The 25,498-nt window shown below is 38.6% G+C and overlaps 1 protein-coding gene across 2 annotated transcripts in view; it reads right to left on the reverse strand.

The window, feature by feature from the left end:
- Positions 1-25,498, reverse strand: part of FBN1 (fibrillin 1) — a 219,263-nt gene that overhangs the window by 30,025 nt on the left and 163,740 nt on the right. For both annotated transcript variants that reach the window (XM_075858025.1, XM_075858024.1), the window contains exons 35-56: positions 25,338-25,463; positions 24,562-24,684; positions 23,063-23,185; positions 21,555-21,719; positions 20,038-20,106; positions 19,666-19,791; positions 19,116-19,238; positions 17,388-17,546; positions 16,647-16,718; positions 16,426-16,551; positions 15,257-15,379; positions 8,502-8,627; positions 7,834-7,950; positions 7,330-7,458; positions 6,283-6,402; positions 6,076-6,201; positions 5,634-5,783; positions 4,781-4,846; positions 4,576-4,692; positions 2,650-2,769; positions 1,262-1,384; positions 79-210 (exon numbers count right to left, since the gene is read on the reverse strand). In XM_075858025.1, coding sequence (XP_075714140.1) covers positions 79-210; positions 1,262-1,384; positions 2,650-2,769; positions 4,576-4,692; positions 4,781-4,846; positions 5,634-5,783; positions 6,076-6,201; positions 6,283-6,402; positions 7,330-7,458; positions 7,834-7,950; positions 8,502-8,627; positions 15,257-15,379; positions 16,426-16,551; positions 16,647-16,718; positions 17,388-17,546; positions 19,116-19,238; positions 19,666-19,791; positions 20,038-20,106; positions 21,555-21,719; positions 23,063-23,185; positions 24,562-24,684; positions 25,338-25,463 — 2,661 coding nt within the window. The remainder of the gene's footprint in view (positions 1-78; positions 211-1,261; positions 1,385-2,649; positions 2,770-4,575; positions 4,693-4,780; positions 4,847-5,633; positions 5,784-6,075; positions 6,202-6,282; positions 6,403-7,329; positions 7,459-7,833; positions 7,951-8,501; positions 8,628-15,256; positions 15,380-16,425; positions 16,552-16,646; positions 16,719-17,387; positions 17,547-19,115; positions 19,239-19,665; positions 19,792-20,037; positions 20,107-21,554; positions 21,720-23,062; positions 23,186-24,561; positions 24,685-25,337; positions 25,464-25,498) is intronic.

Raw genomic sequence — 25,498 nt, forward strand, 5'->3', positions numbered from 1 at the left:
TATCCCTGAAAAGTTTGACAACATTTACTTATTAACTCTCAAAAGGTATTTGGTACATCTACTGTCAACCTCACTTACCCATGCATCCGTCACCATTTGGTCTGCGCTGATACCCTGCTCCACATATACACATAAATGTCCCGATGAGATTTTTGCAGGTCATCTGCTTATCTTCACAATCGTGAAGACCTTCTTCACACTCATCTTGATCTATACAAGAAAACGGAACTTTTTAACAAAACTACATTCTAGTTGCTTATAATAAGGAATGCAGCATGGGAAAAGTAAATGAGGCTTTTAATTCCAGCACTCCAGACTACAACACCTACTATTTTTTTGCATCTGTCCAACAATATCTTAGGTTATTTCCTATTACTTCATGCTACTGTGGTGAGTATGTATATTTAACAGTGGTAATCCTACAGCTATAGTTCATAGCTGAGCATGAAGACACTAGACATTGCTCATCATAAGGCAGCAAGTAAAATAATTACATTTAATCTACTAATAATATTTCATAATTTCATTATATAACAGATACATAACCTAACATATAATGAGAATGCTTTCATTCAGTATTAGCTTCAGGGTTAGGTGGGCTCTTGGGCATCAAAGTCACTGTGGACCCCTCCCTAACTTATCTTTTTAAATCCACCCACTGACGTGCCACACTATGCTGTAAATAATATGGCAAAAGCATGTTTTTGTAAATTGCTCAATCGGGACTTGCAAAGGAGCAATTTAACATATCGAGTTGTGACTGCCTTTTCTGCTGACTGCTTTTTCTGTGCTTGCGGGGCCAGGCAATGTGCATAGGCTTCTATTCTAAGCGCAAAGATGGACAGAAACTAGAGCCAATTTTCATGGAAGGGCAATTGACTTTACACCATTTTTTTTGGACTGTGAATGGAAACTGCAGTAATCCCATGACAACATGAGTATATACAAATGCCTAGCCCAATTAATGAAAGGCAATATATATATATTGTATTCTGGTATTTACACGAAATAATTCTACATTACACTTTCTGCTGTATTCGCTTTGCACGTTTGTTGTTTATGAGCAACACTGATAAAATATTTTAAAAGGCTAATCGTTTTTAAAATGCTTATGGCAAACTATAAATTGGTTTGACATTAGAGTAAAGAAGGTTCCATTATGATTCTTACAATTAGTCATTTACTCTATAATAAACACCCATTATCCAATTGTATGTTTTTGTCACCTACTAATACTATGTTCATCATGGAAGACACTTACCCTTGCACATCCTCTTGTCTTCTCTGAGCACGTAACCAGCTGGACACTTGCATTCATATGAACCGTAGGTGTTAACACAGCGGAAAGCACATAGCAAGGGATTTTGAGCACATTCATTGACATCTGTTAATAGAACAACATGTTAGCAAAGAAAACTGTACTTCTAGAACAGGGATGCAAATCCTGCAACCCCCAACCATCAGGACAATGGCGTGCTTATCCTTGACCCGATGGTTCAGAAAAAACACAGCTGTCAAAAGACAGCCAAATCCGTCTGATGCAGAGAACAGAGTGCCACCATTAGCAGTTCCGATCTCTTTTCCCTATACTGATCATAGAGTTTACACAGGGAGATGTGCTGCCGACAACAATAATCTTTTACTTTTTTACAACGATACGACCAGCAGATGATCGAGCGTTTTCTCGTTCATCTGCTGATCGCTGCCCTTTTTACACAGGGCAACTATCAGGAACGAGCGTTATATTAACGCTCGTCTGTCCAATAATCGTCCTGTGTAAAACCCCCTTTAGTCTCCTATCACTAAACTTGTTGTTAATGGCACCCTACGCATTTCTACAGCCTAAATCATATAGGCGCTTCCTCAGGGGCATAGCTTTTATTCATAACACAAACTAAGATATTATGCCGGCAGCACTTTTTATGTGCTTTCTGCTTGCCCAGCGTTTCGAACGGTGTAAACACCTCCCTGTGTTTGGTCACCAAAGCATGCATCCAATTATGTCCAAAAATGTCACAGTGACGTCAAGGGATGAACTCCACCTTCTAGTCTGTGGCCAACCAATCACGTGAACGAATGCAAAAGTGTTACTAGTTACTTGGAGATTATCAAGTGGTTTATACAAACATAACACTATTGAAGTAACAGTACATAATATGAATAGATGATACAATTACACCTCTCCATCTCGCCAATAGATTCTATTATTTATTTGTATCTCCATTTAGTTCCTTGAATGCTTAATGGTGTTGTATTGTGAATGAGCTGTAAGTTTGATTAGCACATTGATACATTAATACCCACAGAGCCAAGTTCATTAACACATAATGCAAGAATTAGGTATTCACAAAATAAACCATAATAAAATCCACGAACATTTGCTGACTACATAACCAAAGTTAATCAAGGGTTGAGCTTCTACTGGTTCTCAGTACATCAAATACTATCGCCTCAGAGGGGTACTGGGAATGCAAAACATGAGCAGAGGCACCATTGGTAAAAGTCAGAAGAAGAAAGAAAGGATTATATGTCTCTGTGGCTTTAAAACTAGACTACAGTAGTAATAGTCCTGCTTTGTGTCTCCCATCAGTGGACTATCTGAATAACATTTAATTAGTCTAATAAAGCTATAGATAGTTTGGAAATTACCTTCACATGACATCATTGGTCCAGGCTCAAAACCGTCATCACATGTGCACTCAAACCCACCAATCACATTTTTGCAGGTTCCATTTCCACATGCGTTTCCAACAGAGCACTCATCAATATCTAGAAAACCGAAACAGAATATTAATCTTCTATTATTTCAAACATTAAACAATAATTATGTCATGTGTATTTAAAGGGGTTTTCCTGGACTTTGCTATTGATGGCCTATTCTTAGGATAGGTCATTATTATTAGAGCTGTGGGGGTTCGAATCCGGGCACCCCCAACAGCCAGCTGACTGAAGGGGTAGCAGCGAATAACGCCGTGGCCTCTTCATAGTTTACCAGGCAGGATGCAGTTCCATTCAAGGTAAGGGGACTGAGTTGCAAACACAGGCACAGTCACTACAGATGTGCCTGGTAAACTAATGTTCTCTGCTGCGGAACCTTCAGTCAGATGATCGGTGGGGTTCTGTCGTTTTGACAGAATCAATAGCGCAGTCGACTGTGCTATTGATTCCCTCTGAAGCAACGGAACCCTGTCACAACAGTGACAGACGGAAACTATTAGCTAGGTTTCCGTCACTATTGAGTGAGGGAAACGGAAGCTGAGATTTCCGTTTGCCTTTCCATTGAGGGGTTAACACGACGGAACCTCCACGAAAGGGCAACAGTGATGTGAACAGGCCGTTAAATAAAAAAATGTTTTATTGTTGATATGCTTCCTAAATGCAAAATAAAGTAGCTTTCTAATCTAATCTTCATTAAAAATAAAAGTTTTCTACCATTTTGTTGCTGTAGAATCTATGCAACTCCTGTACATAGCTGACTGTGCTGCTGATTTTGACTAAATCCGACAGCACACAAGCTCCTGGCTGGGTCCTCTGCTTTCCCCCTCCCTTCTCTTAGGCTACATTCACACGAACGTGGCCAACCTCAAACCTGAAAAACTGCAGCTTTTCACATTCGAGGTGCACCCGTGCGGGACGCGTTGTCACTTCATCCCTCATAGGCTAGAGTCTATGGAGTGATATGTGAAAACACAAAAAAGTAGGACATGTCCTATTTTTTCACGGACCCTTCACACGCTCCGTTGAAACAACGGTCATGTGAACAGCCCCATTGAAATATATGAGTCCGTGTGACGGCCGTTGTTTTAACAGCCGTCACACGGACAAGATACACGCTTGTCTGAATGAGCCCTTAGTGTTAGAGATAACAGCAGGGAGGCAGTGGAGGTTGTACAGATCAGAGTATGGAAAAGGAGGAAGGAAAGCTTCTAAGTCTCAAGGGAGGGCAGATCACACAGGCTGTCAATATCAGAGTGAAGATAGAGAAGAACACACAGTAGGGGCAGGAGGGAGAGATCCCACAGGCTATGTAGCAGGCAGACTACAAAACAATGAGGAAAGGGGAATCACCCACTCCTCAGCATCAGTGTCTGTCAGCACAAGGGAGAAGAGATCCCTTATAGGCTGCAGAAGTAGAAAACAGTAGAGAAATGAAGCTGTGCTGGTACATGAGAATGCAGCCAGAAACTTTCTGCAACTTTTGTAACCCCAGGAAATCACTTACATATGTCAAAATATATTTTTCCCATATCAAGGATGTCCATAGTCTTTAACTAAAATTTCAAAATATTTTTAAATCATTATATTCTAAAAAATGTGGACCCGTTATCCAAAAATTGCTTCCTATAAAGGAAAGAATAGCAAATGCCATAGTTAAATGCCATAGTCAGTGCAACAGTGCCCCAAGGTGCACATAGAGGAATCTTTCATAGCATTCTTTTTCAATGATGCTATGGATTCAGGCCTTAGGTAATCAGGGCAGGTGGTTCTCCCTGGATAATCTATTTCTGACATACTGGTATAATGCCCCCTAAGGGTTACTTATGTTTAGTTATAGTAAATTCTAAATGAACTTACCTATACATTCTTCCCCTGTGAGGACATAGCCAAAGGAACATTCACACCGATAGGAGCCATCTGTGTTGATACACTGCCCATTCTTGCATTTGTCTTGATCAACGCATTCATCCATATCTGCAGGAAGAATTGTAGAAACCGACCATGTAAAACCCTGAGTGAGAGACCTCTCACAGTTCTATTATTGCCTCAAATGACATCTTACCAATTCGTTCACCATTTGGTCCAACATCATTGCCAAATCCAGCTGGGCAGATCTTTTGTAAACTCTCTGCAAAAGAAAGCACACATTATTGTTACAGTGTCCACTAATGCATCTAAATTGTCTTAACAAGAAGCTATCATCTAGACAACCTATGACCCTCTAGGTGATGTTAGTCATGGAAAGTTAAAATGCAAGTTGACTAAACATAAATATTGTTTCTCCCGCTATAACTTGGCATTGTCTGCATGACTGTTTGTCATATTTTCCTCTGGAATGTGTTCACTTGGACATCACATCATGTACATCTAAAAATATTCCCAACTTTCAAGTTCATTTTCAACAAGCCCCTTGCCAGCTTTAAATGGGAGTGAACCTTTTTTCTTTTTGTTGTTGCTTCTTCTGACCTGGTCAGAAGAAGCGCTTGCCAGCGCGAAACAGGTTGTGACCTATCTATGCTTTCGGCTGTGTGCTCCCTGTAAAGCACCTTTTAACCCTTGTATGCCACAATAAAAGTATTTTTTCTACTGGAGGTTGAGTGCCGCTATTCATCTTTCTCACTACTACATATGTACATTTCTATGTCACTTTAATGCTGAGCAACACCCAGAGTAGATAAAGGAACCCCTAAATCAGGAATTGCTTCATGTATTTTTTCATGGATATATCTATCAGTAGTGCCAACTTCCTCTGATTATGTATTTGTGAGATTGTCTGTGAATTTACTCTATTATGCCGTATTGTGTTATATTAAAAATGGGATTCGTGACACTATTTATTCAAATGATAGAAGAGCTGCAGTTTCGTATAAAATATGTGTTCAAAAAGTTACTTTGCTGAAGTATATAGAACATACCATCCCCTTCAACTGGGCAGATTTCACATGGAGATCCCCATCCAGCCCCTCTAAAAGAACAGCAACATTCTGTTTTTGTGTGATTTTTAGCCTTTGGTAAGGTACATTTTCCATCTTCAAACTTAGTGAAGCAGAATCCAACTCTGATATCTGTAAGGAAGAATAAATAAGTGGCATAAACTTTTGAATATTACATTGACAATTTGAACCAAGAACATAGTTGATAAATACATCTACATTTAATTATGCTGCATCAAAGTGAGTACACTGTGTTGAAGTTTTAAGCATAACCACGCAGCCAAAATGGCATTACTATCCCTTGAGGTCATCTTGGCACTAGATACCTTTATAGTGTGAGGTTTGGTTGATATTGTGAATTATTAATTTTTATTTTATTACTTATCTCTTCACAATATTTAATTGCAATTTCTGAAAATGTTACCTCGGCATCGCTTTCCAAGAGAGGATAGCACAAAGCCCTCTGGACAAAGACAGATGAAGCTGCCTGGAGTATTGCTACAAGTTCCCAAGGCACAGGTTTCTGGCTCTTCAACACACTCATCAATGTCTGGAAAGAATTATTATACAAGGTCAGGTTGTTTTCAAAGTTCACATTAAAACACTTATATCAGAACTTATTTTCTATTACCTTCGCACGTGTCATTTTTCAAAACATATCCTGGAGGACAAATGCAGCGGTACGAGCCATCTAGATTTTGACAAGTTCCAGGAGCACATTTTCCAGGATCAAGGGCGCACTCATTGATATCTAAGAGGTACAATGATATAGAGTCAACATTTTATCCCCTAAGAAGCAAGAAAAAAAATTCAACACAATGGAGGAGCAACATCTCCCATTGAAATGACTGAATATCTCCTGTCCTTCAAAGCCAAGAACAGCACTAAATGTTGCTATTATCTCTAGCTAATACAAGAACTGTCTAATTGCTGGACCACTATCTATAGCTTGGCATACCCAAATGTAGCATTTGCAAATGTTTTGTCTGAACCAGACAACCCCTTTAATGGCCACTAGGCTGTATGCTCTAGTGCACGACTTCTCAGTATTTTTCTACTGGGGCTTCCTCAGCCATAACATGGTGATCTGGGCCTCACCATTATTTGTGGTCCATGACAAAATGTTCATTAACCTGTTTCTTGTACCCAGTAGTTCATTAAAATAAGCACAAAAGGGTTTAATTATGTTCGAAACCAGATATTGAAACTATAGAAAGTACTGTGCAGATTATAAGGCATTCGATCAAAACAATCCCCCCCAGCTGTGCCTCACCAACAACTGGGGAGGGTGACTCACCAGTGAAGCCCACCCCACAGTGTGAGACGCACTGCGCTAGTGTTCATATTCCTCCTATCTACTGACTAAAGTGATATTTATCTACTACTATATGAAGAAAATTAGTGTCAGCTTGTGTTTTAATGCTTTAAATACTTTACAAACTGTTAACTCAAAAGTTCCCGATGTTTAAAGGGATTACCCTATTAGGGTAAATGAATGTAATAGAGGAGTGGTCCATCACTCAGCCACCCCCACCCCCCAACCACTCTGTTTCCATGCAATGCATTCATGGATAAGGTATACCTACTGTCTATACCAGAATATTATACTCATAAATGGATATGGTTTATAATCTGTTACGCTCCTGTTTTTCACCTTTGCAGAATCACTGATACTTACCAAGACATGTTCTCCCATCAGCTGCCATCTCATATCCTGCATTACATATACACTGGAAAGACCCAACGACATTAATGCACTGTCCGTTTCTACATAATTGACCATTCAGAGTGGAACACTCATCGATATCTGTAAAAAATACAACACAAATACAAAGAACCAAGTTAGAAGAAGCAATCTTTACAGTGCTGACTATCCTGCAAATATGTAGCCACAAAACAAAGGGAGATACAGTTATTTATGAACCACTAGAAATTAAAAAGCTATTTGTTACATGATTTGTATCAGAATTATGTCATCCAAAAACAACATAATGGCTCATTTCCTTTTAATTAATATTTGGATTGTCTTCAGAGAGAATACTTTACTGAATTCTGTGTAGGCGAAAACAAAATACTGGCTAGACTGGACAAAAGAGGGGAGCTTTTCCTATGAGGATCATTATCGTTCTAGCTCCATGTAATCTATTTAACTCTTTGTCTCTCAGTGGTGAGATCATCTTACCTATGCAGTCATTATTGTGGGACAGAATGAACCCATCAAAACAGCGGCAGTTGTAAGAGCCGACACTGTTCCTACATGTTCCATTACCACAGGGATCTCTTTCACACTCATTAATATCTGCAACAAGAAAAATGGAACATATTAAGAAATCTAGAGAAAGTTCTTGTGATTATTTATGCATATATTAATGGAAATCTCTGATTGACTAAAGAGAAAGCAGAAATAAAATGTCAATGCCAAATACCAAAACTAAAAGACATCATTATGTGGGCTGAATCCCCTCTCCTGATAATACAGTCTACACATGCACAAGATCTAATTAAGTCCCAAAGGTACAAAGTGTGAGCAAAGACATTTCTTCTTTGAGAACATTTACTGATTGTCACTTTTTTTTTTTATCAACCCTCTAGGTCACGTTCAGACGTGGCGGAATTGCTGTTGAATTCCGCTGCGGACAGTCTGCAGTGGAAATCCACAGCAGCCTTTTTTTCCATTGGTTTCTATATCTTTTAGTTCACATTCAGACGTGGCGGAATTGCTGTTGAATTCCGCTGCTGAAAGTCCGCAGTATATATGTGTATATATACACAATGCTAATTTCAGCTATAGAATAGTGGACGTTCTTATGTTTTTCGAAGCATGTACGGAAGATAAAGTGAACAACCCACCCAGACACATGGTCTGATCTTCATTGGTTTTGAATCCATTATGACAAACACAGTAATATCCTCCAGTCTTGTCATGACATTCTCCATGGCTGCAGAGGTTCATATTTTCCTGACACTCATTACGATCTTTAGAGAGATAAAAAGAAATAGATTAAAAAGGGATGTATGATAAACAACATGCAACAGCAATTCTATGCTACCACCAAAAATGAAACATACGGGTTTCATTTTTCAATAGATGTCATATTTCCCTCCTAAATTAATTTTATGGTCACATTAAATTTTTTTACAAGGTCATATCCCTTCAGTAATGATAGCAGAAGTGCTGATCACTAGAGTAAACACGTACCGTAGTCCATTTGTGTTTACCGATAACTCAATGACCCCATACTGATGAAACAGGATAGAACCTAAATGGAAGGGGGTCCGCTGTGCTGGGGGAGAGAATTCTAGCTGGGGTGGCGGAGTATTTAAACTAGGGCTGAGGAGGGAGGTCAATGTAGAAAAAAAAGGGGTAGCCAGGTTAGAGAGGGGTCAGACTATATTGGTGGGGGGAGAAACAGAATGTGGGGAGAGGACTAGACAACAGGATAAGGAGATCCTTTCGTTACAAAACATCAGTGTAAATAAAAAGGCCCGATTAATGTCAAATCACATTTCTGATAATAAAAGTGAAAAACTGACAGGCAAGTTAAAGTGTATGTTCACAAATGCCAGAAGTCTAGCAAGCAAAATGGGGGAGCTGGAGGCCTTGATACTGGAAGAAAATATAGATATAGTTGGTGTTGCTGAAACATGGCTGGACTCTTCACATGACTGGGCTGTAAATCTACAGGGTTTTACACTTTTTCGGAAAGACAGGACAAATAGGAAAGGTGGTGGTGTATGTCTGTATGTGAGAAATTATATGAAGGCGAGTGTGAAAGAGACAATAGTGGGTGAATACTGTGAGGAGGTTGAAACCTTGTGGGTGGAACTAGAAAGGGATGTAAACACTGAAAAAATTACTTTTGGTGTAATCTATAGACCCCCCAATATAACTGAGGAGATGGATGTTCAGCTATATAAACAGATGGAGCGGGCTGCACAGGCGGGTACTGTAGTGATAATGGGAGATTTTAATTTCCGGGATATTAATTGGTGTCATGGTTCGGCTTCAACTGCAAAGGGGAGACATTTCCTCAACCTGTTGCAGGAAAATTTTATGGGCCAGTTTGTGGAAGACCCAACTAGAGGTGAAGCTCTGTTGGATCTGGTCATTTCTAATAATGCAGATCTTGTTGGGAATGTCAATGTTCGTGAAAACCTCGGTAACAGTGATCATAATATAGTTACATTTTACCTATACTGTAAAAAACAAACACAGGCTGGGAGGGCAAAAACATTTAATTTTAAGAAAGCCAATTTCCCCAGGATGAGGGCTGCAATTCAGGATATAGACTGGGAAGAACTAATGTCAAATAATGGAACAAATGATAAATGGGAGATTTTCAAATCTACTTTGAGTTATTATAGTGCAAAATTTATTCCTACAGGTAACAAGTATAAACGACTCAAATTAAACCCCACATGGCTTACACATTCTGTGAAAGGGGCAATACATGACAAAAAAAGGGCATTTAAAAAATACAAATCTGAGGGTACAGCTGTAGCCTTTGTAAAATATAAGGAGCTTAATAAAATCTGTAAAAATGTAATAAAATTAGCAAAAATACAAAATGAAAGGCAGGTGGCCAAGGATAGTAAAACAAATCCCAAAAAATTCTTCAAGCATATAAATGCAAAAAAGCCCAGGTCTGAACATGTGGGACCCCTAGATAATGGTAATGGGGAGTTGATCACAGGGGATCAAGAGAAGGCAGAGTTACTAAATGGGTTCTTTAGCTCTGTATATACAACTGAAGAAGGAGCAGCTGATGTAGCCGGTGCCAGTGCTGTTAATATATCAGTTGATATACTGAATTGGATGAATGTAGAGATGGTCCAAGCTAAATTAAATAAAATAAATGTGCACAAGGCCCCGGGACCAGATGGGTTACACCCTAGAGTTCTTAAAGAGCTTAGTCCAGTTATTTCTGTCCCCCTTTTCATAATATTCAGAGAATCTCTAGTGACTGGTATAGTGCCAAGGGACTGGCGCAGGGCAAATGTGGTGCCTATTTTCAAAAAGGGCTCTATGTCTTCCCCGGGTAATTATAGACCAGTAAGCTTAACATCCATCGTGGGGAAAATGTTTGAGGGGCTATTGAGGGACTATATACAGGATTATGTGACAATAAATAGTATTATAAGTGACAGCCAGCACGGTTTTACTAAGGACAGAAGTTGTCAAACTAACCTAATCTGTTTTTATGAAGAGGTGAGCAGAAGTCTAGACAGAGGGGCCGCTGTGGATTTAGTGTTTTTGGACTTTGCAAAGGCATTTGACACTGTCCCCCATAGACGCCTAATGGGTAAATTACGGACTATAGGTTTAGAAAATATAGTTTGTAATTGGATTGAGAATTGGCTCAAGGACCGTATCCAGAGAGTTGTGGTCAATGATTCCTACTCTGAATGGTCACCGGTTATAAGTGGTGTACCCCAGGGTTCAGTGCTGGGACCCCTACTATTCAACTTATTTATTAATGATATAGAGGATGGGATTAATAGCACTATTTCTATTTTTGCAGATGACACCAAGCTATGCAATATAGTTCAGACTATGGAAGATGTTCATGAATTACAGGCAGATTTAAACAAACTAAGTGTTTGGGCGTCCACTTGGCAGATGAAGTTTAATGTAGATAAATGTAAAGTTATGCATCTGGGTACCAACAACCTGCATGCATCATATGTCCTAGGGGGAGCTACACTGGCGGATTCACTTGTTGAGAAGGATCTGGGTGTACTTGTAAATCATAAACTCAATAACAACATGCAGTGTCAATCAGCTGCTTCAAAGGCCAGCAGGATATTGTCGTGTATTAAAAGAGGCATGGACTCGCGGGACAGGGATGTAATATTACCACTTTACAAAGCATTAGTGAGGCCTCATCTAGAATATGCAGTCCAGTTCTGGGCTCCAGTTCATAGAAAGGATGCCCTGGAGTTGGAAAAAATACAAAGAAGAGCAACGAAGCTAATTAAGGGCATGGAGAATTTAAGTTATGAGGAAAGATTGAAAGAATTAAACCTATTTAGCCTTGAAAAAAGACGACTAAGGGGGGACATGATTAACTTATATAAATATATTAATGGCACATACAAAAAATATGGTCAAATCCTGTTCCTTGTAAAACCCCCTCAAAAAACAAGGGGGCACTCCCTCCGTCTGGAGAAAAAAAGGTTCAAGCTGCAGAGGCGACAAGGCTTCTTTACAGTGAGAACTGTGAATCTATGGAATAGTCTACCGCAGGAGCTGGTCACAGCAGGGACAGTAAATGGCTTTAAAAAAGGGTTAGATAATTTCCTAGAACAAAAAAATATTAGCTCCTATGTGTAGAAATTTTTCCTTCCCTTTTCCCTTCCCTTGGTTGAACTTGATGGACATGTGTCTTTTTTCAGCCGTACTAACTATGTATGTAACTATGTAACTATGTAACGATTCTTAAAATGGTCCATGGACTACATTTTTATAACACAGGAATACCTGCACAACACCGGCTTCCTTCCTTCACACATTTCACCAGTACATTAAAAATATCTGTACTTGTTCAACGAAATTATACAGAGAACCTTCGGTTCCTAATTCTAAAAATATAGGAGCCCAATTATGTTTTTTAGTTACCAAATTAAAAATTTGCATTAGTACATGTATAATAAAGGAACCATTTACATCAGACTTTGGACTGACTAGAAGGAGCATGGACTGACTGGCGGCAGCCCTTACACTAGATTATGAACTGACTGACGGCAGCCTTTACACTAGACTGTGGACTGACCAGCAGCAGCGTTAACATTAAACTGGGGACTGACCGGCGTCAGCATTTATGCTAAACCATGGACTGAATAGCAGCATGAACAATAAACTGGACAGACTAACAGCAGAATTTACACTAGACCATGGACTGAATGGCAATAACCTGTACATTAAACTGTGGACTGACTGGTGGCAGCATTTACACTAGACTGTGGAATTACTGGGGGCAGCATTTGCACTAGACTGTGGAATTACTGGGGGCAGCATTTGCACTAGACTGTGGAATTACTGGGGGCAGCATTTGCACTAGACTGTGGAATTACTGGGGGCAGCATTTGCACTAGACTGTGGACTGACCGGTGGCAGCATTTACACTAAAATTGACTGACCCACGGCAGCATTTACACCATACTGTGGAATGACCAGCTGCAATATTGACACTAAAATGTGTACTGAACGGTGGCAGCATTTATACTAGACTGAGGTCTGACCGATCGTCTTGCTTACTCTAGACTGTGGACTGACCGGCTCTAGCATTTATATTAGACTGAGAAGTGACTGGCATCAGCATTTATATTAGACTGCGGAGTGACCTGCAGCATTTACACCAGACTGTAGACTGACCAGCGTGAGTGTTTACATTAGACTGTGTAATGGCCAGTCCTCCGAGGGTCACAAATTCATGGATTACCTCTATGGTACGTATGCCCTTTTTTATCACAGCCACAGAATTATATGTGATTGCAAAGCATGTCACTATGGCTGAATGTGATCATCATGTGTTCATTCATTTTTAGGAGAAATTATCTGGTTAGGTATGTCCTGTCTCCTCCAGCCCCTTCAATTAACGTCAACAGTTTTATACATTTCATGCTGTTTATCTAGGTATCTTCATGTACCCTTGCTACTAAAGAGATCTAATTGAAGGGCTTAATTTCTCATTGCTCTACGATTGTATTTTTATTTGGCTTGTATTAATAAGGGTCATAAAAGCTTGATTTACCGAAATTCACCCTTGCTTGTATGTTTTTTTATATCAGGTGTTTCCTGCAGAAAAAAAACACTGCCTGCAATAGCTAGCCATGTTGGTTCCCTGAGCACTTATCAAGTGGAGAATGGCAGGAAGGTGTACAACCTGCCAATGTGATCACCAATATTGTTCTTTATATCTGATATTCTAACTGTTTTCCTGTTCCATTGAGTGAGTCACAATAGCGCCTATGAGGGAAATTATAAACATCTTTATACATCCACCCCTGAGCACTTCCAAGCCAGTATATATCAACACCCTACTGACAAAGGGTTTTCATTATAGGAATGGAGAAAGTGCAGGAATAATAGACTACCTCATCAGGAGAGGGACCTGGACATAAACTATAGACTGTTCTTGACAAACTTGGAGAAGAAAGTGAAATATAGTGCCTCCGTCATGCAGCATATTACATTCTGCTTTATAGTTCATAGAAAATCTTCTGTTTGGGTTGAAAGAATAGTTTTGAAACATTTATAGAACTTGAATCCAGCTATTCCTGAGTCATATGGTCAAAGACCTGGGAAAAGTTTTCAACATTTCAACAGTGTTAGGGTGAAGAGAAATGGTCTTCTGGCTAGGTAGGACTAGACTGGTGCCAGAGAGCTTCATGTTTTGGGTTTAATTCTGTGCTTGGTGTGAAAGAACAGATGATCCAAAACAATAATAAATCAAGGACTGATGACAAGACATCTCAGATTATACAACTGTCCAGGCTGTGCTACTTAATAAGAAACATACAATCTAAAAAGGCCAGATCTACTCAGTGTTTGCTTGTATTTAAATATACAGGAAAAATAATGGCATTATTTTTAATTCTGACACGCACATTAATGGTGGAAAACCAACGCAATAGGAATCAGAAAAACCTACACTGTAAAAAGGTGTATAATTTACCTTGTCAACTTAGGCGTTATGCTCAGGGTCAAAGTTGCATGCACGGAGCCTGTATGGCAACACATGCTGTCTCTACAGCTCCATAAGTTAGAACAGTAAGAATTCTGTATGCCGCAGTATAGTGCCCCCTAATGTCACTGTATTACAGAAGTATTCTCCCCTACTGATGCTTCTAGGTGTATGTCTATAAAGCAGAATGCCACCATTTTTTTTTCTCACGGATTCCATAATGGTTTTCATCTACCTTTAGCTACCAAGCTGTAAAAATTGTTGCTTGTAATATTCTTTAAAAAGAAGAATGGGCTTAAATGTGAACTTTATAGAACATGTCTCTGAAATCAAGATATACTATAGGTCTCTCTCTTGTTATGCATATATTCTGAAAATTATATTCTGTTTCTGGCCATAATACATTGGTGGTGACTGCCAAGGTAGGCATGCTAAGATACATTACTCAGCGGTAAGGAACAAAGAGCGAACACTACAAGGAGAGTGAAGAATTTCTGATTCTATGCATACAATATCATACATACTCTGGGAGACCTGGCTATAGTGTGAGTACATTTCACATTTCTATGAATTATTAGGGACAATATAATCAGGAGTAGTTATACATCTACCCATATAGTTACCATGCACTTTGCAGGAAGAAAAATGCTATTGAAAAGTGCTTACAAAATCAACTTAACACCGTGAATGCCACAATGTCTTTTCAGGATGCTGAGTGAACTAGTAATGCAACATGCCTGCTTACTGTCAACTAAGGATCTTGGGTTTTCTCATAGTGATCATCAGCTCACTATATTCATTTACTATTATGCTTTACCGACACCATCTATGTATATATTAGAATTAGAGTATAAAACGTGGTTAATATGATATAGAAGGATTTGCTAGAACCCGAGAGAGCTGTGAACCATATCTTACCAATGCATTGTCCAGTAGAAGTGAATTTGTAGCCAGGTTTGCAGTCACAGCGGTAGTTCCCTGGGGTGTTAACGCAATCTGCATTCGTTTGACATAGTGGTCCATTCTGACATTCATCAATATCTGGCAAAACAAGCAAAATCAGACACGTAAAGATTATAAACCATCCTATAATAAAATAATAGGAAAAACTTAAATATTACAAAAAAAACATACATAAAATGTAGTCAGTTTACATATAACTCCTATATAAAAAATCAATTAACTAGGAAGTGATCTGTGAAAATTCGCTACACTACTATATTATGAATGAAACACATAGCCATTCATTCAGGAGCATAACTAGTATTGCGGACATTGAGCCATAGGCTGTGTTCTACAGGAAAATTATAATATGTACTGTATTCTACAGCACAAAAAAAAACCTGCAGCAGCAAGTCGGCTAAGTATCCTGTTTATCCTCCTTTGGAGTCCTGTTTGCTTTTTCAGTTAGAGAATTTACCCCTTTTTTCCTCTGTGACTGCTCCTCTGTCTGTACAGAAACTTTATGAATGGCCCTATTACCCCCTATAAGTCTATGCTGTGTTTACAGATTGGCAAATATGCTGCCCGTTTATTTACATCATTGGATCCTTGAGTTTTAAGTTTCAGATGTTCACAGCTAAAGAGTTGTTGATGTGGTACGGATAGGTTTGGTAAAATGCTGTGCTTACTTCGGCTGCAATCTGTAAGTTCCTATCATGTTGTACAGTAGCTGTACGAGATGGGCATACGTAGAGCTGAAGCAATTGCCGGGAGAGTGTAGAGCCCATTGTCTTACTTTAAATCACGATATATACCACCGGTTAATACAGGTTTAGTTTCCGACAAAGCATCAGGCAACTGATTTAAAATCTTCAGCAATCGAATTGTCAAGAATTTTCCACTGTCGGCTTTTCTGTCTTTGTTGAAATAAACACAATACATTTTCCAAATTCTTTTTTTTAATGGGGGCTCTAAAAAAAACACCTTGTTTAATAACATGCCGGCCAGAGCAACTTTGTTGAAGAAAAAGGAATAAATATTTATACTGGTTATGACTAGTGTTTTGGCGGATCTGCTTTCAAAATGTACACATATGACAAGGACTTGGTGGTGGTTCCTAACAGCAATATTAGTTGAATGGTTACCTTCACAGATCAGCAGTTTGTCATTGTAAACAAATCCCATTGGACATTCACAACGGAAGCTCCCGATCATGTTTATACAAATGCCATTCTCACAAACCCCAGGAATCTCTCTGCATTCATCGATATCTGAAGGAGACAATATAAATTGGTATTACAACTCCAGTGATGTGGGTGCATGTTTAAAGATAAAGCAAAAAAAAAAAAAACACTATTAAGCCTACCAATTGGTTGTCCTGTGTAAATATCAATGACAAAGCCTGGACGAGCACTTCCACAGAGTGCAGAAAATTCATCTGTATAGAAAAATAAGACAGAGTGAGAGGAAATAATATAAATGTATATGAGTGTTACCTGTGTAATGTGTGAATATTCATGTTATTAATGTAAGTACAGTAGCAGCATCACTTTGGTGAAAAGTAATGTTAATTGTGTCACCTAACTCTATTATTTTTCAGTATTGATCCAGAGGTAGGCAAAAACTATTTTTCCTAGAATAAGTGGGAAAAATTCCATCCTGACTCTAAATATGGCAACCAGGTTATCTCCTAGTTATGGTTACAAGGGAATTAGGTAATTATCCAGATCTCCATGATGGCCACCCCAACTCTAAGAGTATTTTTTTTTTATTGTATTAATAGAGTGATAGGAGATCATTACCACTATATTTGCTGTAATAAAATTCAAGATGTTATTTTCAACTTTGCTATAGACAACCTTGAAGAATGATAGTGGAATTCTACCTTTACTTATCTCCTGGCAAGTCATAGAAACAATTGAGACATTCCAGAAGATAAAATTGTTGGAGGTCCATGAACCTGTGCTCCTACTCATTAGCACATCAGGGCCACATCCCCCCATGAAGCATCTAAACCTCAAAACCTGTTCCACTAGTGCTCATGTGTTAATACATATCTCTAACTGCATTACATTCAGAGACTGTTATATTTTTATGACCCACTCACCGGTACTTGGCAATGGACATTCCTCACAGGGTCTATTCCATGCACGTCCAATATTATATGAACAGCAACACATTTTTTTCGTCATGTTGTAAAGCAATTCTCCATCACAAGTTTGATTGTCAGAATAAAAGTTTCTAAAACACAGGCTTCTTCTCATGTCTATATATAAAAGATATCACAGGTCATTCAGGTGTAAATTAATAGTATGTATTTAATGATTTGGATGCTTTTTCATTCATTTAAAAAGTGAACAAATAAAGTAAAACAATAATGTAAAAATAAAATAAAAAATAGAATACTTTCACATGAGAAATAATGTAAAATTGAACCGCACTTGAAAAAGCAATAAAACAGATTAGCTATAACACACATAATTCATCTGCTTCTATTGTAAATTTTAAAGCCAAGAAGGTGTGATTCCCTAATGCTGGATGAGAAAGTTAAGCCGGACTCTATTTATATTTGTAATTTAAAAAAAATGTTGGATGTACTTTTACAACTGTTTATAGATCTGGCAAACCACTGACTGCTATTTCAGCAAATCTGTTAACGCTAATGTAAATTAAGTCATCTGTAGCTTAACTGGAGGGTGAAGAGGTTCAGGTGGGGAAAAAGTAGACCAGAATGAGCTATGTTGTACTGTAAAACAAGGCTGGGATGGAAATAAACACTGGTATACAAAATTGCAGCAGACTACATATTTTTGCATAGTAATAGTGAATAAATCAAGGTGTTCAAGAAAATTCTTAAAGCATAAAGCCACTTTTAACCTCATTTTGGAGTGTACATCTAAATAAAACTTGGACAACTTTGTAAATACTTTTCTGGTTTTGTACGGATTTTGACTTTTTTTTTATCAATTGGTATTCATATGTGCTTTCAAAATTCTGCTGGTTGCCCTTGGTAACAGACAGCTGTTTCTCTCTACTCTGTTGTCAGACATATGACCTAACAGCTTAGCTCTCACTGTATAGCAGCCATCTGAAGAGTCCAGTCAAAAAGGAAGAATTGCCACATTATGGTAAGGTAAGCTCTATACCCTTATTAATAAATGCTGTGTGCTCCCTGTTATTTTGCTGTTACTGTAGATTTTATATCTTGACACTAAATCAGCAGTCATCCAGTCATTAATATAAAAAGATGTGATGATGTATTTTTGAATTTTATCTTTTACTTTGCATTTGAATGAAGAAGGCATCATGTAACTCAAAACTGGTACAACATAAGTAAGAGTAGTTAAAATATAGGCTATATTTCCACCATGGCAAACGTATCTGTTTGTACAGAAAAAAAAGTAGCCAAATAGCGTTCTATGTCGTTGTACTTTTGTCTTATGTTTGACAGGTTCCGATTGGGATACTGTTTTATTTAGCTGTACTGAAAAACATATTCTGCAACGCAGGGCAAAAAATGATATGTTTAAGTACGCAACTGTTTTTTCCAATGAATTCAGAGAACAGTTGCATATGTTTTTTAAATAAAAAAACATATATTTTAATGGGGTTAACATGGCGTGAACATTGCCTTATTCAACATTTTAGGTCGATTTTAACAATGGATTGCTGTAAAATCATGTCGATAAGAAGATTTTTCTCCCTTAAAACTAAAAAGTTTATAAACCCAGACAAGCAAGGATAGACTGGTTCTGTTCCAAAACGGAAATCAATAACTAATATATTTAAATTGGTACATGGATAAGCAAAAATGTCTATGAAGATCCATCCTTACCCATGCAGTTGTTTCCTCCATTTACTGGCATGAAGTCAGGTGGGCATATACAAGTATAGTTTCCAACAGTGTTGTAGCATGTTCCGGGTCCACATATTCCAGGTTGCTCGCATTCATTGACATCTTGAATACAAATACATGAATATATGTATTAGATTTGATGTATTAAGTCGTAAACATAAGAATAATAATGTAAAAATGTGTTAATAATTCATATGACAGGTGAATGTACTCTAAATAAAAAGGTGGCCTATAATACGGCATTACTATGAGCATTCTGGGATATTTCTCTTTAGTTGGCCATATATGTTAAGATTGGGAAGCCTTGAACTTCTTTTTCCCACAGCTCTATCTGCCGCAGTTTTGACCATTAAAGCTACTACTAAATCTGCAATGGTTAATTTTCTCACCTGCACAGCTTATACTATTCATAATTTAGAAGTAATGCGCTAAAGGTTGTAAAAATGGGTACAAATGGGATGAGAATCTATCGTCCGTATCTTGACAGAGAACTTGAGAAAACTAAGTTACTTTAAAAGACTTGACTTACCATCGCACACCCGTGTTTCTTCATTAAGGAAGAAGCCAGTTGGACAACGACACTGGAAACTACCAAAGGTATTGACACACTTTCCTCCTTGACATAGACCTGGTAACTCCAGACATTCATCGATATCTAGAATAATGTAAAGAAGGCACATAAAGATTCTCACATTCTGCTTTACACATTTTTAAAACACCTTCAAAAGTAAAAAGGTTTCGTTATTGCTTAGATGCAGTCAAAAACCCAATCTGGCATATTTGCGAGGGCCAGAAACAGTGAAATTAGGGCAAATAAAATTGGGCTTTAACTTGAATGATCTTATAATATTACATGGAGGGTATGGGTTTTTAGAGACACAACATGTGACATAAAATTTACCTTCCAAAATAACAGTAATGGGATTTGGTCTGAAACCTTCTCCTCCAGGGCACAACAATTTATAATCACCTACAAAAAAGAAGGTCAGTATTACTTATCTTTTATAGTAGTTTTCAAGGCAGAAATGCATTTACAAGGCAAGCATTGCTTAAGGGACCTGCACTAGGATTTGTATGATACAAATACATATATATATACACTGTGCGTCTCCAAATATATAGTTACAGTTTGGTATTTTCTGGAACAATAACTGGATTTTCACTGATTCCTGAATTCCAGCTTGGTATTGTAACCGTTAATATCCTCCCATTATATTTACTTTACACCTCATACATTTTGAATGTGAGTGCAGAGTACCGTATAAGATACCAATCTTGGGAATATTCAGGGAGTCTCATTTCAGTCATACTGAAGGGAGTGCTCAGAGTAGTAAGAAACCAAAGGCCCACCAATATTTCAGCATTCAATAATATACCGTTGATATGATATAAATGGAGATCACTGTTTTAAACCACCCCTTTTAATTCATCATATAAAATGGTTTTCTCACTAAAGTAAGTGATGGTATATCACTGGATGTGCCATCACTTGAAAGGAACTGTGTTGCAATTCCCTGCAAACCTGATGGCCCGGAGTGCTGTAGTGCAGGAGAAAAGTCTAAGGGTCAGTTCACACTGAGTTTTTTGGCGCTGGTTTTTACACGGAAACCGCGACAGAATCAGCGCCAAATAACATCCAAAATCGCCTCCAATTAATTTCAATGGGAAGCAGAGGCGTTTTTTCTCCCGGGGGAAAAAAGCGGCATGTCATTTCTTCTTCCACTTCTGACCTCCCATTGAAATCAATGGGAAGCAGAAAAATTATTTAAAACACAGCGAAAAACGCTGTGAAAGCAGCGGCAAAAAAGCGCAGCCAGGCAGATTCCTGAAGGAATTTTGAGGCAGATTTTCTTCAGGCCGTGTGAACTAGGCCTGAGGGACCTCAGTCCCTCTGTTCTCTGGATCAGCAGGGGTCCCTGAAGTCAGTCCCCCACCAATCATAATGTCTAGGCATAACCTAGCATATGCATAACATGTATGATGAGAATACCCCTGTAAGACATTAGCTGACAGAGTTCCCTGATTTGGGACAACCCCCTATTAGCTAGAACCTAGAGCTGAATACAGCTCAGTTCTCAGCTCCCGAGGGCCACCAGCATTTACTGAAATCAATGTACACCATTTTATTTCATGGGGCACTACGTAATGCTATATTTTTCAAATTAGAAATTCATACAATGTATTTCAAATAAATTAGAACTACATTGCAACTGATTGCAGAAGATCCCAGCTGAGGCCGGCAGATGAGACAAGCGGCATAAGGCGCATGCGGATTGCGCAGATATAGCTGAGTACAGTACACCTCGCTTTACTGCGCATGCTGCCAATCTATTGCTTATTTATAGATAACTAAGCATGTGCAAATCTGTCTTACATGTGATAAAACAAAAAGCTCAGCTATTTCAAAATTGTACTTACTGGAATTTACAGATGGACAGTGTTCACAAGGAGTTCCCCAGGCTTTTCCACGTGCGCAACAACAGGTAGCCTTTGGCACGCCAACACCAATTTCATTACTGCATGCCAAGTCTCCATTGTCTCCTCGTGGTTTTGCCTCCAGGTAACAATTGCCAGACCGAGTATCTGTACAATAATAAAGATGGTATTTTATTTTGGATTAACATTTTTATGTAGGGTGCATGTCAAATTATTGTCCAAGGCTATGTTCACATCTGTGTTTGTTATTCCGTTGTTCTGCTACGTCAGAAGGGCAGAACAAGTAAACTACCGAAAGCGCTGGTTCTGTTGCATCACGGACACCACCGGAGGCGACGAATCCCATTGACTTTAATGGTTTTCCATCGGGGTGTCCGTAGTTTTACTGTAAACAATAGCGCAGCATTCGGTGGCATCTGTGACAGAGGCCCCAAATGGAGACTCCAACGCAGATATGAATTAGGCCTAAAGATATTATATCACATATATTACTAAGAAATATTGATAAGTTGCTTCATTATCATTACTAAGATTCAAGTTATTAAGCATGAAAATATTTATAAGAAACATTGATTATGAAAACGTTCAACAAAATCTACTATGCACATGTACTTTGCTCAGGTGAAGGGGTTGCTCATTCTTCTTTGAGTATTCCAGAACCCCCTTTTACCAAATTATGAGAGTGACTCCAAATTTGCTTCAGATGGCCCCCTATAAAATGCTCCATTCAACTGCTGCTAGGGACAATGCTTGTAGAGTTGATTCACAAATAACCTGTTAGGCTTTATAAATGATAGGACCTGCAGATGCATGTCTCCTGTATAAAATGAGAGTGGTCCCCCATAATTATGACCCCTGGTTTGCACAAGGTACTCCAGTCCCTCAATCACTCTATGACCATACTTGTTCTGCAGAGCCCTACTGAGGAGCACTGATAGTTCAGTTCCCAGTTTCAATATAAGTAGAATAGGTAAGTTGTGGGGAGTGACAGGTTACACTAATGGGGTTGTCCAGTGCCTAAAAATTGATGGCCTATCATCAGGATAGGCCATCAATAGCTGATGGGTTGGAGTCCGACCCCCGCCGATCAGCTGTTTTGAAGAGGGTTCAAGTGCTGCTTCCTCTTCATTTCTACTGCTCATTGTGAATCGTCGACACACATGTAGTGGCGATCACAGGTATTGCAGCCTTTTTTCCCATTCACTTCAATAGGTTATATATAAATAGCAAATATTTTATTTATTTATATTATCAGAATCACTCCCTTTACAAGTAATAGCATTGCAATAAGAAGCTCACGATGCTGCAAGAAACTTTAATTCCCTGCCACTGCCCTGCAAATCCATCAACAGAATACAGATGCTGTTTACTAATATATTAGAATAGATGATAAGTATTGAGTAAATCATTGTTCTAAAGCTTAACTTGCTATATGGAACAGGACTATCTAGTCATTAACAATGGCTAATATACTTAGCAAAAAGTCATACCAACACATCCAACCCTGGTGGGGTTAAGCTGGAAATCTGGGGGGCATTCACAATTGTAACTGCCTGGTGCATTCTCACATGTTCCACTAATACATGTTGTCAGGTCAAGACATTCATCCACATCTACAAAAAAACAGAAAAGTGTATCAGTGAACGTTGGCAGACATTTGATCACATTAATACATTTGGTCAGTTAATGATCACCACATTAGTAATTCTTGTCAATTTTACAGTAAAATGTCCTATCTTGCCATCCTGCCAGACATAGAGTCTGTAATTTGGGAAAAGAGGAAAGAAGGTTTCGACACCAACATAAGAGGGGGTTCTTTACAGTAAGAGCAGTCACACTATAGAACTCTTTGCCGGAGGAAGTTGTCATGGTGAATTCTGTGCAAATGTTTACAAGGTGCCTGGATGCCTTTCTTCAGTGTTATAATAGTTTAGGTTAAATGTACTAGATAACTGGAGATGGGTTATTGATCCAGGGATTTATTCTGATCTCCATATTTGGAGTTGGGAAGGATTTTTTTCTCCTAAGATGAGGAAGATTGGATTCTGCCTCATGGGGCTTTTTGTGTTCCTTTGTATCAACATTGACGGCAAATAGATTAGAAATGTCTTAATGAACCTTATGATGACTAATATGGTAATAGTTTGCTTTTTGGGGATCTAAGGTGTTTTCCGAGAATCGACAATTATCACCTATCCATAGGATAGTTGATAATTGTCTGATCACTGGGGGCCCCACCGATGAGACCCCACTAATCGCAAAAACTGGGTCCTCCTCACTGCTTCACCACAACCCACAGTGAGGAAGACTTTGAATGGAGCAAGCACACATGCTCGACCGCCGCTCCTTTCACAGTCTATGGCACTGAGGGAAACAGCCGAGTACAGCACTGGGCTGTTTCCACCAGTTTCATAGACATTGAATATAGCTATGGGCGCATGCTAGACCTCCGCTCCATTCAAGTTTTTCCTCACAAAGGGAAGGGCGGGGGCAATGAGCAGGAACGGGGGGGGGGGGGGTTCGGGACCACGATTCTTGTGAACGTTATCACCTATCACACATATCACCTATCCTGTGGACATGTGAGGATTGTTGATTTTATGACGTCCCCTTTAAGCTGGTTAACCAAAAATAAAAACCTATGGGTATGTAGACTATGCCTCACTTCAGTAGAATTTATCTTCTCTTCTGGTGTTCTTTTGTTTTTATACTAAGGAACATGTACAATCACGGGTCAGAAGCAATTGGTGGTACAGTTAAGGTGTAACAATACACATTGGCTATAGTAATACCAACTGTAAATACAGCCCTAGATACATTCTAACCTACAGTATGTATAGTGCCTGTTGGTTTCAAAGTTGTAACATTAATAACAGCAACATCATTGCTTATATTTTATATATTGATATTATTTATCCTATAGATGTAGAAATAGACACTTTAGATGTTATACTATATAGCAGCAAAGGAAAGGCCACCTAGATCTTACCTGTACAGTTGCCGCCACTTTTATCCAGTTCATATCCACTATCACAGTCACACCTGAACAGACCCGGGAGGTTTTTGCAAGTGCCATAAACACAGATGTTGGGTAGAGCACATTCATCAATATCTAAAATAATATAAGAATATTTTCTTTAATATATAAAAGCAAAAAAGGTTCTAGATGTATCACCAGCCTAAATAAATCTGGAATACATATCACACATCCAGGACTGTTTGTAAATCATTTAGATACCCACAGAATGCAATCATACTCTATATGGACTGCAACAAACTAACTATACAGTCCTTCTAACATAAAGGGACCTCACTGGGCTGTGCCATGGATCTCTTGTGATTTTGCAATGTTGATGGAGTCTGTAATGCGGAAATCTTTGTACAAAAGAGGGATTTACTGTAACATGTGGGATATCTATCTATATATATATATATATATATATATATATATATATATATATATATATATATATATACCACGTAAGATAATATCTCTGCCAACAATGGCTGGTGTAACAGAACCACTAGGTGTATTTATAGTCTTTGTTGATAAGTAGAAGACCAGGTAATGGTGGGCAGATTTCACAAGGAGCCTACAGGTGCTTTCAGGAAGCAAACAGAACTTTCTCGTTTTTTACTTTTGCCCAAGTAAAATAAAAACTAAGGTCAGCACTACTTTGAATATAACATTCTAAACTAAGCAGACGTTCCTTATTTCTTTGCATCCAGTGACATCAGCTTGTGCCAACCTTTAGCACATCCTACCTTCGCACGTTTTCCCATCAGTGCTTGGTAAGAATCCCATGTCGCAGTCACAACGATACCCTCCTGGAGCATTAAGACACTGACCATTTCCACATAGGTTCACGTTCTCTGTGCATTCATCAATATCTGTTCAAAAAGCAGACCGTTTTATTAAACATTTT

The sequence above is a fragment of the Rhinoderma darwinii genome, chromosome 3, assembly GCF_050947455.1.
Source record: "Rhinoderma darwinii isolate aRhiDar2 chromosome 3, aRhiDar2.hap1, whole genome shotgun sequence".
Taxonomy (NCBI): Eukaryota; Metazoa; Chordata; class Amphibia; order Anura; family Rhinodermatidae; genus Rhinoderma; species Rhinoderma darwinii.